This window comes from Eptesicus fuscus, chromosome 15 (assembly GCF_027574615.1).
Source record: "Eptesicus fuscus isolate TK198812 chromosome 15, DD_ASM_mEF_20220401, whole genome shotgun sequence".
Lineage (NCBI taxonomy): Eukaryota > Metazoa > Chordata > Mammalia > Chiroptera > Vespertilionidae > Eptesicus > Eptesicus fuscus.
Genome location: NC_072487.1, coordinates 77,090,815 through 77,104,739, shown reverse-complemented (window position 1 = coordinate 77,104,739; position 13,925 = coordinate 77,090,815). Strand labels below are relative to the sequence as shown.

Below are 13,925 nucleotides of genomic sequence, written 5' to 3'. Positions count from 1 at the left end.
GGGCCTGTTTCCTCTCGCCTGCCAGCCCCGGCTTGCACAGCAGTCCGCTCCGCCATCCAGGTGCCTAGAGCTTAGGGGGCACACTCCTGGCACGCCTGCCCAGGGCTGGCGGGGACCACAGTGGCCTTCCAGACAGCCCTCTTTAGGGCCAGAGGTAGAGCCGATGTTCAGGCCTGCTCAGAGGACCGGGTGGAGGGGAAGCCGGGTGTGGGGCCAGGTGTCTGGCAGGGAGGTTGGGACAAGGCCCTCTCGTGCCCAGAGGGTGACGGACTCATTGCTGCTTGGTTAGGAAATGCCCAGCGCCAGCCCTGGCCCGTAGCTCCGTTGCTTCGAGTGTCGCACAATATGCCAAGGCTGAGGGTTCGATCTCTGGTCAGGGCACATGTAAGAACCGACCAACGAATGCATACATAAATGGAGCAACAAATCGATGTCTCTCTCTCCCCCTCTCCTCTCTCTCCCTTTCTCTCTTCCTCTCTCTCTAAAACCAATAAATACACTTTTTTTTTTTTAAAAAGAAAAGGAAATGCCCCAACACCTTAGGTTTGGGAGGATTCAGAGAAGGGGAGCTGGGCCTGTCTCCAACGGGGGCGGGACTCTTGTTCCTGGTGTGCTCTGTGTAGGGGGGTTCAGTGGGTCATGGGGTCACACAGGTTGCGGGGAGCGATACCTTCCTCCCGCCTGCCTGTGCACCTGCCTCTGCAGCAGAGAGAGCAGCTCCAGGGTGCGCCCCTCACCCGCTCTGCCTGGGCCCGGGGCCCGGACAGAGGCCAGCCCTGGGTTAAGGGGCTCAGCATGTCACGGCCGAGCCAGAGCCTTAACAGTGGAGTTCCTGAGACCCCCCCCCCCCCAGTGCTGGTTAGGGCCCCTTGGAGTCCTGCACCCCCTCCCCCATCACTGTAGGCCTCGCTGTGTTGCGATTGCCGGCAGTCTGCGGCCTGGGTCTTGGGCCTCTGTGTGTCCCCAGTATCTAGCCAGGGCCTAGATGCACATTTGCCCAAGGACAAATTGTGTCTCCATGCCCAGCGTGGGGGGAGCTCTGGGAGCGCGGGGGCGGGGGGGACCCCAGCCTGGGAGACGTTCCTTCTGAGCTTGGCGTGCCCGGGACCCTCATCCGGGACCCAGAGCTTTGGCTTCCATTGGCGGCTGCAGCAGGACCCAGTCCTCCTCTGACTTGCATTACATCTGGCAGCCAGGCGGGCTTTGTGTGCCGGGAGGGTCTGGCCTGCCGCTCAGGGCCGGGAAGGTTCCTGGCCAGGGTGGGGCCAGCTGCTCGGCCCGTTCCCTCCCCCTCCCTCCCTCTCTGATCATGTGCATCCCTGAGGACCTGAGGGAGAGGCCGGTCTGAGCCCTAGCCTTGCCCAGGGGTGGCCGGCCTTCTCTCTGGCTCCCCTCCCCTCCCCTCCCCGCCCTCCCCCTCTCCCTCCCTCTCCCCCTCCTGCTGCTGCCATCCGGGCCTCAGCACCAGATCCAGGCCGCGACCACTGTTTAGAATCTAAGGGGAAGTTCTGGCTGGAGCAGGAAAACCAGGGTCCTGGCCGAAGAGGAGTCCATGCCGGAAGCCAAACACAATGGCCATTTACCACGGGCGGTGGAGGGGGCGGGGAAGTCCCTGTCCCTCCTGCCAATCCTCCCCCCCCCCCCCCCGGGGCTGGTTTCCTGGTCGCTGTAGTGTGCCAGAGCTGAAGCAGCACTGCTGGGGTCCCTGTCCTCTCTGGAAACCCCCAGGCAGTTTCTGCCTTCCTTCCCCCGCCCCCCCATTTCCCCACCAGCCTCCACCCAGTCCTTCCCTCGCCGGGCTGCCAGATGTCCTCGCACATCTGGGCATGTGCTCCCTCGTCATCTTGATTCTAAGCCAAGCCACCGCTGACCCAGCTCCGCCTGTGCGGTCTGTGCTCTCGGGAGGTCACCGGCCCGGGTCCAGGCGGCCCCTGCCTCGGCCAGGCCGCTCTCTGGCCTGTAGCATCTACTGGATGCAGGCGCCACCTCCCCATCCAGCCCTCCAGGCAGGTGCCAGCCCCCCTGTCTAGGGCAGCGGTCGGCAAACCGCGGCTCGCGAGCCACATGCGGCTCTTTGGCCCCTTGAGTGTTCTAACGCCACTTCTTCAAAATAGACTCGCCCAGGCTGAAACCCGACTTCTGCGCATGGGCCATGAAGTTTCAGTCGCACTGTACGTGCGCACCCGCACGTGGGATTTTGTGGAAGAGCCACACTCAAGGGGCCCAAGAGCCGCATGTGGCTCACGAGCCGCGGTTTGCCGACCACTGGGCTAGGGGACCAGAGCCCCTGAGCTGGACGTACGCACAGCACACAGCCGAGAAGGGCGCAGCCAGGACTTGAACCTGGGCTGTGTTCTCTTGGGCACCTACTGTGCGCTCGGGACCAGAGGGGTCAGAGACGGCTCGCCAAGTTCACGAGGAGGTCGTTGGAGCAGTGGGAAAATGGCACCAGGCCCAGGCAGCCCAGAGCCGTGGCCAAGTGAGGGGCAGGGATGCTTAGAGGTCAGAGGAAGGCCAAGTGCTGTGGCCAGAGCACGCTGGGGGGAGGGGGGCTTCCAGGAAGATGCAAGCCCTCAGCAAGCCCCCCAAGGTTTAAGATAACAGCGCATAGGAGCCAGAACTCTGTGGGAGGCCCAGTGCTGAGTAATTCCATGCATTGTGTCCCCCGCGTTCAGGACTGTCAGTAGCCCATTTAGCAGAAGGAACAACTGAGGCGCTGGAGGTAATTGGATCGCACAGCCTCTCGAAGCGAGCAAGTGGCAGAGGCAGGGCTCTGACCCAGGCAGCGGCCTGCAAGCCTGAGAGAGTCTGTGGGTGGGATGGAATGGGGGGGGGGTTCTCTGTTCTTGGGGTGGAGATACACAGGGGGTCTCCTTCCAGCCTGCCTGCCTCCTCAGGGTCATCTGGCCTCCTGACCACACTGTATGCAGAGCTTCAGGTTAGCCCCCAGGGCCTTGACCCTGGAGGCCCCAGAGGCATGGCCTAAGGTGCCCCTGTCTGTGTGTCTGCCTGCCATTTGCAGGGACCCCACAAGCCCCCCGGTTCCCTCTTGCTCTGCTCCTCGGGCTGCAGGAGAAGGGCGGGTGCCCGGCCGGCTGGTTCTGGCTGCGGAGACTTGAGCACGCTGGGCTGTGTGTGCGGACGCTCAGGGAGGGCCCGGGAATTGGACGTACCCGGGCCCCGTCTTCATTGGAATCGGTTTAGCGCCGGCCCTCCGTGGCCCCTGATCGAGCCGGTGGGGCAGTGTCAGGGGCTGCTGGCTGGTGGCCCCGACGGCTCCCTGGGCGTGGCACTGTGGCCCCTGTCCCAGGCGCGGGCCTCCAGCCTGGCAGGCCCGGAAACGCTGTGCTCCCGGACCCACAGCTCCAGCGAAGCGACCCCCGACCCACTTCCGAGGATCCGAGAGTTGACGCCCGCGGCCTAGCGCAGGAGGCGGCGGGGCCGGGAGTGAGCGGAGAGCCAGGCGGCCGGGCGGGCAGGGCGGGAGCACCCGGCACAGGGCTGCGTGGGGGAATCCGGGTGCGGGTGTTGCTCTGGCGCTTTCCTCCCCGAAGGTGGGCGGCCTGCACAGCCTGCTCTGTCACGCCCCGGGGTAAGGCTGTCCTCCAGCAGGAGGGGCCTGGGCTCCGGGGAAGAGCGGGCTGGAGTGCTGGCTCGGCCCGCAGCCTGCCCTGCTCCTGCGCCCTGAGCCTCGGTTTCCTTTTCTGTACAACGGGCCTCTGCCGGTTCCTCCGCGGAGGCTTCTGGGGAGGACCGCGCGAGACAGGCGGCCTGACAAGCCGTCCCCGCAGCGCCTGGCACGGCGTCAGAGCCGACAGGCGGCGGCTGCCCCGGCTCCGGGGGCCGTCCTTGGAGCTGAACCTCGGGCCTGTGGGGGCCCTGGACGTCCCCTCAGAGAGAGGTGTGGGTACGCTGGGCCTGCCACCCCCAGCTGGCTGGGTGACCCCAGGAAGTCCTTCCCATCACTGCTCTCTTTCCCGCATCCGTGTGACCAGGGAGAGACTCTGTTCTGAGGCTGCCTCCACGGCGGCCACCAGTGGAGCGAGGCCTGGGCGTGTCTCTGTAGGACAGGAGAGTCACAGGCCGGGGTTCAAGTCCCTGCCCCAGCTGCCACTTCCTGGCTCCTGGCCTGGGCGAGCTCCCGCCCGCTCCGTCCTCACCCATCACGTGAGGTGTGGGGAGGATTAAATGCAATGAGTGTGCCCGCCGAGGGCCTGGCGCCCAGGAAGTGCCCAGGTGTGCTGGACACCGTGGTCCGTGCCATTGCTGTTGGGACTGGACCTTCAGCCTGCCCCACCCTACACCTCCAGGGGCCCGCCCCCCCCCTTCCTCCTCGGCCGTCACCAGCCATGTCCCCTCGCAGGCCTGGCCCCTGGGGTCCCTGGCCCTGACCGTCAGGATGGGCAGGAGGGAGGGTGGAGTGGGCAGGGCCAGCCTGCAGGTCGGTCTCTCCTCCCCACGGAGGCACATTTAACAAACTGGGCTCAGGCTGGTGGCAGGTTCTTGGGGAGACGGGTCAGCCTCTTTGGGGGCTCAGCACAGCCTCCAAACTCCGATTTCTGGAGTCACTGAGCTTCGCGGCTGCCCTGGAAACCAGACGCCGTGAGGGTCCCCAGCCCAGGCTGCCTCTGTGGGTGAGGGGCCCCCAGCCCAGGCTGCCTCTGTGGGTGAGGGGCCCCCAGCCCAGGCTGCCTCTGTGGGTGAGGGGCCCCCAGCCCAGGCTGCCTCTGTGGGTGCAGTGTCTCGCCCGGGAGAGTGGCCCACTCTTATCCAGGGCTGACCTTACGTCCCCTCTGGGGCATCTGTGCCGTGGGGCTCCGTGCAGGCACCAGCAGGGTCACGCGTGAACGACATCTTCATCCTCCCGGCCCTGGGCTGATGGTCTAGGACCGTGGTCGGCAAACTGCGGCTCGCGAGCCACATGTGGCTCTTTGGCCCCTTGAGTGTGGCTCTTCCACAAAATACCACGGCCTGGGCGAGTCTATTTTGAAGAAGTGGAGTTAGAAGAAGTTTAAGTTTAAAAAATTTGGCTCTCCAAAGACATTTCAATCGTTGTCCTGTTGGTATTTGGCTCTGTTGACTAATGAGTTTGCCGACCACGGGTCTAGGAGATGAGCCAGGACTTGGACTTGAACCGTCCTGGATCTCTCCTCAGCCCGGACACTGTCTGCGTGGTCCTCCTCCGGCCTCAGTCTCCCGCTCTGTGTAATGGGCGCCTGGGATCCTGACGGCTGAGGACCGTGGCCTGGTCCCTGGAATCCCTGGGGTTCCTCTTGATCTGCCGCCAGTTTGGGCGCCTGCTTTCGAGCAGAAGGCGAAAAAGTCAGCAAGCTGCGCGCCTGGCTCCAACCCTCAGACTCAGGGTGCCTCGGCCCCCTCCGGGTTCCCGGAGCCTCTGGCAGGTCTCCCACAGGTTTCCCGGGAGGTTTTTCAGCCTCAGCTGGGACGGGGGGCGGGGAGGAGGGGAGGGCCTGTGTGCGTGCCAGCCGTCCCACAGCAGCAGCAGGTCCCGCTTCCTGGGCGCTTCCGTGTGCCAGGCCCCGGCCTGGGTGCGAGCCTCGTGGCCGCCACTGTGACCCTGTTAGGGAGAGGCTCTTCTCCCCATTTCACAGGCGAGCTCACTGAGGCCGAGGGCGGAGGCTCGGCAGAGCTGGGAGTCAGAGCCCTTCAGGCGGGGCCGTGCTCTGGGGTCTGCTGGGCTCTGGGGAGGGCCTCATGCACCTGGGGCTGCGGGGGCTGGTGGGCTGCGGGGGCTGGGGGGCTGCGGGGGCTGGTGGGCTGCGGGGGCTGGGGGTTGGCCGGGGGCTGGTGGGCTGTGGGGGCTGGGGGTTGGCCAGGGGCTGGTGGGCTGTGGGGGCTGGGGGGTGGCCGGGGGCTGGTGGGCTGCGGGGGCTGGTGGGCTGCGGGGGCTGGTGGGTGGCCAGTCAGGGCCGCGGGTGGCCTCGGTGACTCGGTGGACCCAAGCAGCAGCTCACAATGGTGACCCAATGCGCACGGAAGCCTGGCGAGCCCCTCGTTCTACCTTGAGGGCGTTCGGGCTTGACCTACAATCCCTGGGAACAGCACCCTGCTGGCCCGCCCCTCGGAGAAGGCTGATCATAACAGATGCCACCCAGGGGCTCGGGGCTGCACCCGGAGGCACAGTGGGCTGTGGGACACCCTGGGCGCCCATTCTGCTGGCCTCTGCTCACCAGGGCCTGGGGGCACCCCACTCCTTCACTCCCCTGGACCCAGGTGCTGGAAGGCACAGCTCGGAGGGGGTTCCAGGGCTCTGGGGTGCCTGCGTGGGTGGGACAGGAGGCTCTGCCCCCTGAGGACACAGCATCCATGTGACAGTCCTCCTCCTAACAGCTCAGTGCTGCCCCGTGGACGCCGACCCTCAGGACAGCTGTCTGCTAGGCCGACCCCTCCCCGAGGCCCCCAGCCCCTGCCGGTGCCCACGGGGCCTGCTGCCCACGCTGCTGCTGGCCCGGCAGCCCGCTCTGCTCACCGGTGGCCCAGGGTTACGTATGGGCTCTGGGGCGGATGCCCGGGCTTTGGCGGCTTTCCTGCCCTGGCAGGGGGTGAGCGCAGGGAACCGATGCCCCCTCCGCCCGGGACCCGGGAGCTCCCCTGGAGCCTGCGCCTGCCTCTCGGTAGCCGGCTTACACGGTGCCCGCACTCAGATGCTGCCGTGGTCTGGGCTGTCCCTGCGGCTGCTGCGGGAGGCGACAGGGAGGACGGGGTTAGCTCCGCTGGGGCAGTGACTCCCCAGCCCAGCCTGTGTGCTCAGCATCCCGCCCTGCCCCCCAGCCGGCTGGCAGAGGGGGCCCCTGGGGTGGGGGAAGGGCTCAGGGATCACATGACGCCCAGGCAGGGCCAGCCAGCTGCTCCCAGCCAGCAAGGCCCATGGCTCGGTGCAGAGCCGCTATTTAGACCTGAGGCCGGGCCCTGCCCGCGGGTTAGCCTGGCCAGGGAGCGCTCTGTCCAGCAGGCCTGGATGGAGGCCCGGGGGAGCCAGGTGCTGTGTGGGCTCCGGAGGGGTTCAAGTCCAGTGCCCTCTGGCAGCGGGTCCTGCACGGCCTCCAAACTGGCAGGACCGTGGGCGCTCAGGACGGTGTGGCTCCCAGCGGGGCCAGATGTGGCTGGAATCCCAGGAGCGGGACAGGCCTCTGTGGGAGGCAGCCCCTGGGACTTGGAGGAGACGTGGGGGCGGCCAGGCCCTGGCTGGGTGGGGGTGGCAGGGCTAACAGGCCCCTGAAGTCCTCGTCTGCCCCTCCCCCAGGGGCTCTTCCAGGCAGGGCGGGGGGTGTGGGAAGGCTGGGCGCATCTGTTTCTGTTTTTCTGCTTCAGGAGGAGGAATTCCCCTCCTCGCTGAAGGGCCGTGGGGGGTGTGGGTGTGGGAGGTGCTGCTGTGGGGGCACGTCTGCTGTGGGCTCCCTGCTAACTTCCAGGAAACGCCTGGCTGTCTCCCTGGAGGAGGCGGCGCAGGCTCAGGAGCCGGTGTGATTGCAGCGGCTTTCCCGCTGTTTCGGTGCCCAGAGCGGGAGGGCGGCCTCGGGTCGGAGGACGTGGGCTTCCGGAGGGTGGCTCCCGGGCCCCCCAGAGCCTCCGGGGCGGGCAGAGGGCGAGACGCCCAGGCCCCCTCCCCGGCCCTGACCCCGGGGGGCCGCCACCTCGGGTTAAGGTACAGGATGCCGGCACCAGGTTCCGGCCCAGGAGCCCCCGCAGGCCCGGGCTTCAGGGCAGGGCCGTCCGTGGCCCAGGCTGAGTCAGCGCTTGGCACTGGGCCTCCTCTGAGGTCCACGCCCACCCTGCCGGGGGCGCTGACCTGTGCGTGGTCCCCGCTGCTGTCACTGACCGTGTGATTGATGGCCGTGTGCCCGCTGGCACCTCCCCGCCGGCTCCTCCCGAGCCCTCGGAGGTTGGCACCTTTACTCCTAGGTCCCTTCCCCCTGAAACGCACCCTCCCCTGGCAGGGCCGGCCGGGAGAGGGCTGTGCGGCCCGGGGCCTGGCTGACCGTGGGACGGGGCCACTGCCTCCGAAAACAAGGGGGCCGGGCTGCAGCCGGCTGACCCCGCTTCCTGGCCCAGCCGGTCCCATGGCTTTGGGTCCCGCAGAGCCCCGGCCGGCAGCCTGCGCGTCAGCACTGTCCTCTTCCTCGCCCTGTCCCCGCGCACGTGACGGCGGGGAGCGGGGAAGTCCTCTGTTGCCCAAGAAGGCACAAGGCCTGAATGAGCAGAAAGGGAAGGAAGCGGCCTCGCACGTGGCCTCCGGGAGGCCCCGCACCTGCCCAGCCCCGTGATGCTGGCTGCAGGCCTGGGCCGGGAGGAGCCGCTCTCCTGCGGGGTCTGCTGGGGTTTGGGGGCGGGCTGCGCGGAGGAGGGGCAGGGGGGAGGGCCGCCGTGTCCCCCCGGGTGCCTCTGCCGGGGCCGTCGGGTCCCAGGTCGCCGCTCACCTGCAGCCGCGTGACTCGGACAGGTTGCCCTTCTCCCGGCCTCCACGTGCCCACCTGTGAGGTGACCGGTCACGGTGCTTGTCTTGGGGGGCCCCCTGGGCAGGAGCAGGCTGTTGAGGGGTGGGCTCGTCTTGTCCACACCCGGCTCCTGGCGGCGGCACCGAGGGGGTTGCCCTGACAGAAAGCCGTTCTCAGGCTGTCCTCCTGGTTCATTCTGGATTGGGGTGTGTGTGGCCACTGATGGGGCCTCCCCGGGGAACAGGGTGCAGGGGCGCCCCCTGCAGCGTCGGCCGGCAGGGCCCTGACCCCGCCCGCGCCGGGCGCTGTCTTTGCAGAGCTCCACGCAGGAGATCGGCGAGGAGCTGGTCAACGGGGTCGTCTACTCCATCTCCCTGCGCAAGGTGCAGGTGCACCACGCGGCCGGCAAGGGCCAGCGCCGGCTCGGGGTGAGTGCGGGGGCTGCGCAGCGTGGCGCCGAGCAGGCCCGGGGCCCACCTGCCGCCCTGGGGCTGCACCCACTTTCCCCCAGGGCTTTCCTGCCCTGGGCCCCACAGCCCAGCTCCCAAAGGAATCGGCCCCCGCCCGCCCCGGCGTGGCCAGGTGCAGTCCCTGCTCGCACACGTGTGTGACATCGGAAAGGACGCTTTCCACCGGCCCCTCCCTGCTCGTTGGGGAGTGTTTGTGCGTCTGGCCCGCGTTTCCTGTTTTGGCCGCTGCTCCCCGCTGTCCCGTGGCGCTGTCCTGACTGTCCTCCCACACCTCCGAGCCTCAACATCCCCACACTTCGTAGGAAGGGCTGTTTTCACCCCAAAAAGGGGGGGGGGGCTGGTCTCTCGGTGAGCACTGCCCGTGGCCCCTCCAGGTCGGAGCCGAGGCCGGCATTCCAGAAGGGAGGCCGGTTACCACAGTGATCCAGCCCCTCAGGGCCTGGGACCTGGTCGGCTCCCGGTTCCCGCGGCCATGGGCACCGCCCTGCGCTGAGTGCCCTGTGTGCCCTGTGTGCCCTCCCTCCCGCCCTGACGAGCCGCGTCCTTGTCTCTGGAATGGGCTGTGCCGCCAGGGCTCGGGGTGATGCTCTTACCACAGGGAGGGGCTCAGCTAGCAGGTGACCTGCAGGCCTTGCCTTTCCCATCACCCCCTCAGATCAACTTTTATTTTTATTTTTTTAAAATATATTTTAAATATATGAAATCCTCTACTGATTTCAGAGAGGAAGGGAGAGAGAGAGAGAGATAGAAACATCAATGATGAGAGAGAATCACTGATCAGCTGCCTCCTGCACGCCCCCTACTGGGGATCGAGCCTGCAACCCAGGCATGTGCCCTTGACTGGAATTGAACCCGGAACCCTTCAGTCCCCAGGCCGACACTCTATCCACTGAGCCACACCGGCCAGGGCTCAGATCGACTTTTAAACGTGAGAACCTTTTTCTGGGGGGACGCTCACGTCCCACCTCCTGCCACAAGTCCCCGCGCGCCTGGGAGCTCATCTGCGCTCCAGCCCTCACCCTCCTGGGGGTCCCTGCTGCTGCCCCTGCCCACACGGCCCTCCTCTGCCCACCCCAGTGTGAAAACGAGTCGGCCCTGAGCCTGTACGAGACCTGCAAGGTGCGCACGGTGAAGGCGGGCACGCTGGAGAAGCTGGTGGAACACCTGGTGCCCGCCTTCCAGGGCAGCGACCTCTCCTACGTCACCATCTTCCTGTGCACCTACCGCACCTTCACCACCACCCAGCAGGTCCTGGACCTGCTGTTCAGACGGTGAGCGCCCGCCCTCCACAGCACGGCTCCCCCACCTGCTGCTGTGTGTCTCCGGGAAACCCCTCGCCCTCTCTGAGCCTCAGTTTGCTCATGTGAACACCAGCAGCCTCCCAGGTTGTCAGGACTGCTGGGGGCTGACTTAACTCTCCCGCCAAAGCAGCTCTCGGCCTCAAGCCCCGTCGCCCTGCGCCCTGGGGTGAAACAGCTCTCATTTGAGTAGAGGTTCCAGCTTCTATCTGGGGGTCCCCTCCCCGAGTGCCAGCGCAAGGGCCCTGGGGGCGGGGTGGGGGCCCCAGGCCCACTCGGACATCTGTGAGGTGCCAGTTGGGGTTCATTCATCCCACAAACGTGTGTGAAGCCCCTCCTGTGCACGGGCACTTTTCTGGGCACGGAACGTAATTCGGTGCAAAACGCAGATAAACCCCTGCCCTCCAGGCTCCGGCCCAGCGGGGGGCGGGGCGGCCAGTAACAGCAGCCGTCACAGCAGGTTCGGTAGATGTGACGCCCTCACGGCCTCCTCTAGATACGGATGCATCCTCCCGTACGCCCACGAGGACGGCGGGCCCCAGGACCACCTGAGGAAGTGAGTGCGCTCGGTCCTGGGAGGGCCTTTAGGGGCCGAGGCTGCGGGGTGGGCGGAACCCTGGCCCCCGCTTCCCTGGCGCCTGAGGGCTCCTGCAGGAGGGAAAGGGGGGAGCTGTGGGTGGGCCCTGGGCCCCAGGGAGCAGAGGGAGGCTGGGGACCCAGAGCCAGCCCCCCGGAGAGAACCGTCCTCCCCACAGCCCGCCCAGCCCTGCTGGCCCCGTCCCTGTCTGGGCGCCCGGGACAGGTGGTGTGGGAGCGCCCGGCTCACACCCGGCCCCACCTCGTCCGCCCCTGCCTGGACAGCCCAGTGCGGGTGGGCAGGGGGACTGGCCTCTGGATGGGCAGGCACGGGCCCAGAGTCCAGCCCCCACGGGCCATGGGAGGGCCTCATGGAGGGGGAGCCAGGCCTTTGACTCTGCTGCCCCCCGCCCAGTGCCATCTCCTCCATCCTGGGCACCTGGCTGGACCAGTACTCGGAGGACTTCAACCAGCCCCCGGGCTTCCCCTGCCTCAAGCAGCTGGTGGCCTACGTGCAGCTCAACATGCCCGGCTCGGACCTGGAGCGCCGCGCGCACCTGCTCCTGGCTCAGCTGGAGAGCGCAGAGCTCACGGAGGCGGAGCTGGAGGGTGAGGAGAATGGGGGGGCCCGTGGGGCGGGGTCAGTGCTGGACACAGAGGAGCCTCCAGAGGCCGGCGTGGGGCAGGCCAGGAGCAAAGACTGGCCTCGGACCACCCACCTGGACTGCGGGTGGGGAAGACGCCCTGGGCTGAGGCTTCTCCTGAAGGCGGTGGCGTGGTTTCTGTCTTGGGAAAGCAGGCGTGTTGCTGAACTTTTCTCCTGTTACAGCTCTATCACCAGCTCCAGCTCCAGCGCCCAGTCCTGTGCCAACTTCAGAGCAGGAGCCAGCTGCAGCGCCTGCTCCATCGCCTGCTCCAGCGCCCAGTCTAGTGCTCAGTCCAGTGCTGGCTTCGGAGCAGGAGCTGGTGCTGGCCGGAGAGCCTGAGCCCACTCGCGAACCAGCTCCAGAGCGAGAGGCCGCCCCGGGACCCACTCCAACGGCAACCCCAGAGCTGGAGCCGGCTCTGTCGCAAACCCTGGAGCTAGAGCCGGCTCCAGCGCCTGAGCCTCCCTGGCCTTCGCCTGTGGCCGCAGAGAACGGGCTGCGCGAGGAGAGGCCTCACCTCCTGGCGTTCCCTCCGGACCTGGTGGCGGAGCAGTTCACCCTGATGGACGCGGTGAGCAGCTCTGCTCCGCGGGCATCGGCTGCCCACACGGGCGTTCCCTGGTCCAGAGCTGGTGCCCTGGCCCCACCCCAACCCCAGCTCCAGCATTGCAAACCGCGTGACCCGGGCAAGCTTCTTGTCCCCAAGGCCTCCATTTCCCTGCGGACTGTGGAGCTGGGACCCCACCCCACCCCCTCTGCACAGAGTAACTGAGGGTTAAAGGAAGTGGAACAATAGAAAATTGGGGAGCCTGGCTGTTTGGGGGGGGGAGGGAGCTCCCCCATCTGCCCAGGGGGCCTCACCCGCCCCAGCACTTCCGAGGCACCTGAGGTGTCCTGGCCCCAGGGCAGCCTAGGCCACGCCTCCAGCTGTGGACCCACAAGGATGAGCATCTGGACCGGGAGGGGCACAGGTGTGAGGGGCTCAGGGCCCCCCGGTGCCGCTTGGGTGGTGCCCGCGGTTAGTGAGGGCGGCTGGTGAAGACGCCACACGCCCCGCCAGCGTTTCATCCCGGGTCCCTCGCGTGCCGGTGCCCACAGGGGCAGGGAACAAAGCCCAGGGGCTCCGCCGCTCAGCCACAGCCTCCGCTTCCAGGCCCCCGGCACGGACCAGGGCCCTGCCTGGGACTGGGGTCCGGTGCTGCGCGGGGGTGTGGGGGGGCCGAGTGACACGCCCCTCCCCCCAGGAGCTGTTCAAGAAGGTGGTGCCCTACCACTGCCTGGGCTCCATCTGGTCCCAGCGCGACAAGAAGGGCAAGGAGCACCTGGCGCCCACCGTGCGGGCCACCGTCAGCCAGTTCAACAGCGTGGCCAACTGCGTCATCACCACGTGCCTGGGGGACCGCAGCGCCTCGGCCCGGGCCAGGGCCAGGGTGGTGGAGCACTGGATCGAGGTGGCCAGGGTATGGGGAGCCCCTGGCTGCCTTCACCCCTCCCGGGGCTGTGGGCTGTGGCGCAGCCCTTCTGTGTCAGGGCCTCGATGACCTTGACTCGTCTCCCCCTCCCCCCGCCCCGCCCCGCCCCACTCACTTCCTCCTCAGGTTCCTTCCTGGGTTGAGCTCAGGCCCCCCAGCGATATTCATGGGGCGCAGGTCCCCTGGGAGGGGGGCTCCCAGGCATCTCACCCAGAAGGGGCGGTGCCAGCCCCCCTCACGCTGCTCCCCTCCCCCCAGGAGTGCCGGGTCCTCAAGAACTTCTCGTCCCTCTACGCCATCCTCTCCGCGCTGCAGAGCAACTCCATCCACCGGCTGAAGAAGACGTGGGAGGAGGTGTCCAGGTGGGCGGGCCTCGGGGGCTGGGCCCTGCCTCGGTGAGCCTGCGGCCTGCAGGGCCCTCAGTGGGGTGGGGTCTCGAAGCGTCCATTGGCCTTAGGCCAGCAGTCCTGCCTCAGGACTCAGTTTCCCTATCTGTCAGGCCCTGGACTGAGCCACACAAAGTCAGAACTGGTCCCAACAGAGCCACGCAGTAGAACTGGGAACGGGACCCAGGTGACCCACTCGAGAGCCCCCTCCCCAGGCCCACGGAGCCCTTAGGACCGTGGGACCAGCGCCCGGCAGCTCGGGCCTTTGGGCTCGACGAGAAAAGGGGTCTGTGCTCACCCCTCCCGCGCCCCCCCCCCCCCCCCCAGGGACAGCGTGCGGGTCTTCCAGAAGCTGTCGGAGATCTTCTCGGACGAGAACAACTACTCGCTGAGCAGAGAGCTGCTGGTCAAGGTGAGGTGGGCGGGGCCTCGCAGCAGGAGGCTCTTCGCAGACTTCCGGGCCTGTCTTGTCTGGACCTTGGGGTGGGGGGCCTGTTTGGGCCGTGGGCAGGTGGGGGCAGTTCCGGGGACAGGAGGCCGGGGAGTGGGATGGCCTGGGAGTGGGGAGGCTTTTCGGGAAGGGGTGGGGGGCCTGGCAGGGTCAGTCTCCTGCTTCCGTG

The 13,925-nt window shown here is 67.4% G+C and overlaps 1 protein-coding gene across 6 annotated transcripts in view; it reads left to right on the top strand.

Moving 5' to 3' along the window:
* Positions 1 to 13,925, top strand: part of RALGDS (ral guanine nucleotide dissociation stimulator) — a 38,952-nt gene that overhangs the window by 18,591 nt on the left and 6,436 nt on the right. For 2 of the 6 annotated variants that reach the window (XM_054726963.1, XM_054726958.1), the window contains exons 2-9: positions 8,774 to 8,884; positions 10,004 to 10,197; positions 10,682 to 10,780; positions 11,216 to 11,409; positions 11,630 to 12,018; positions 12,692 to 12,907; positions 13,178 to 13,281; positions 13,633 to 13,717. In XM_054726963.1, coding sequence (XP_054582938.1) covers positions 8,774 to 8,884; positions 10,004 to 10,197; positions 10,682 to 10,780; positions 11,216 to 11,409; positions 11,630 to 12,018; positions 12,692 to 12,907; positions 13,178 to 13,281; positions 13,633 to 13,717 — 1,392 coding nt within the window. The remainder of the gene's footprint in view (positions 1 to 8,773; positions 8,885 to 10,003; positions 10,198 to 10,681; positions 10,781 to 11,215; positions 11,410 to 11,629; positions 12,019 to 12,691; positions 12,908 to 13,177; positions 13,282 to 13,632; positions 13,718 to 13,925) is intronic. The other 4 variants (XM_054726961.1, XM_054726959.1, XM_054726962.1 and 1 more) reach the window with 3 other exon arrangements.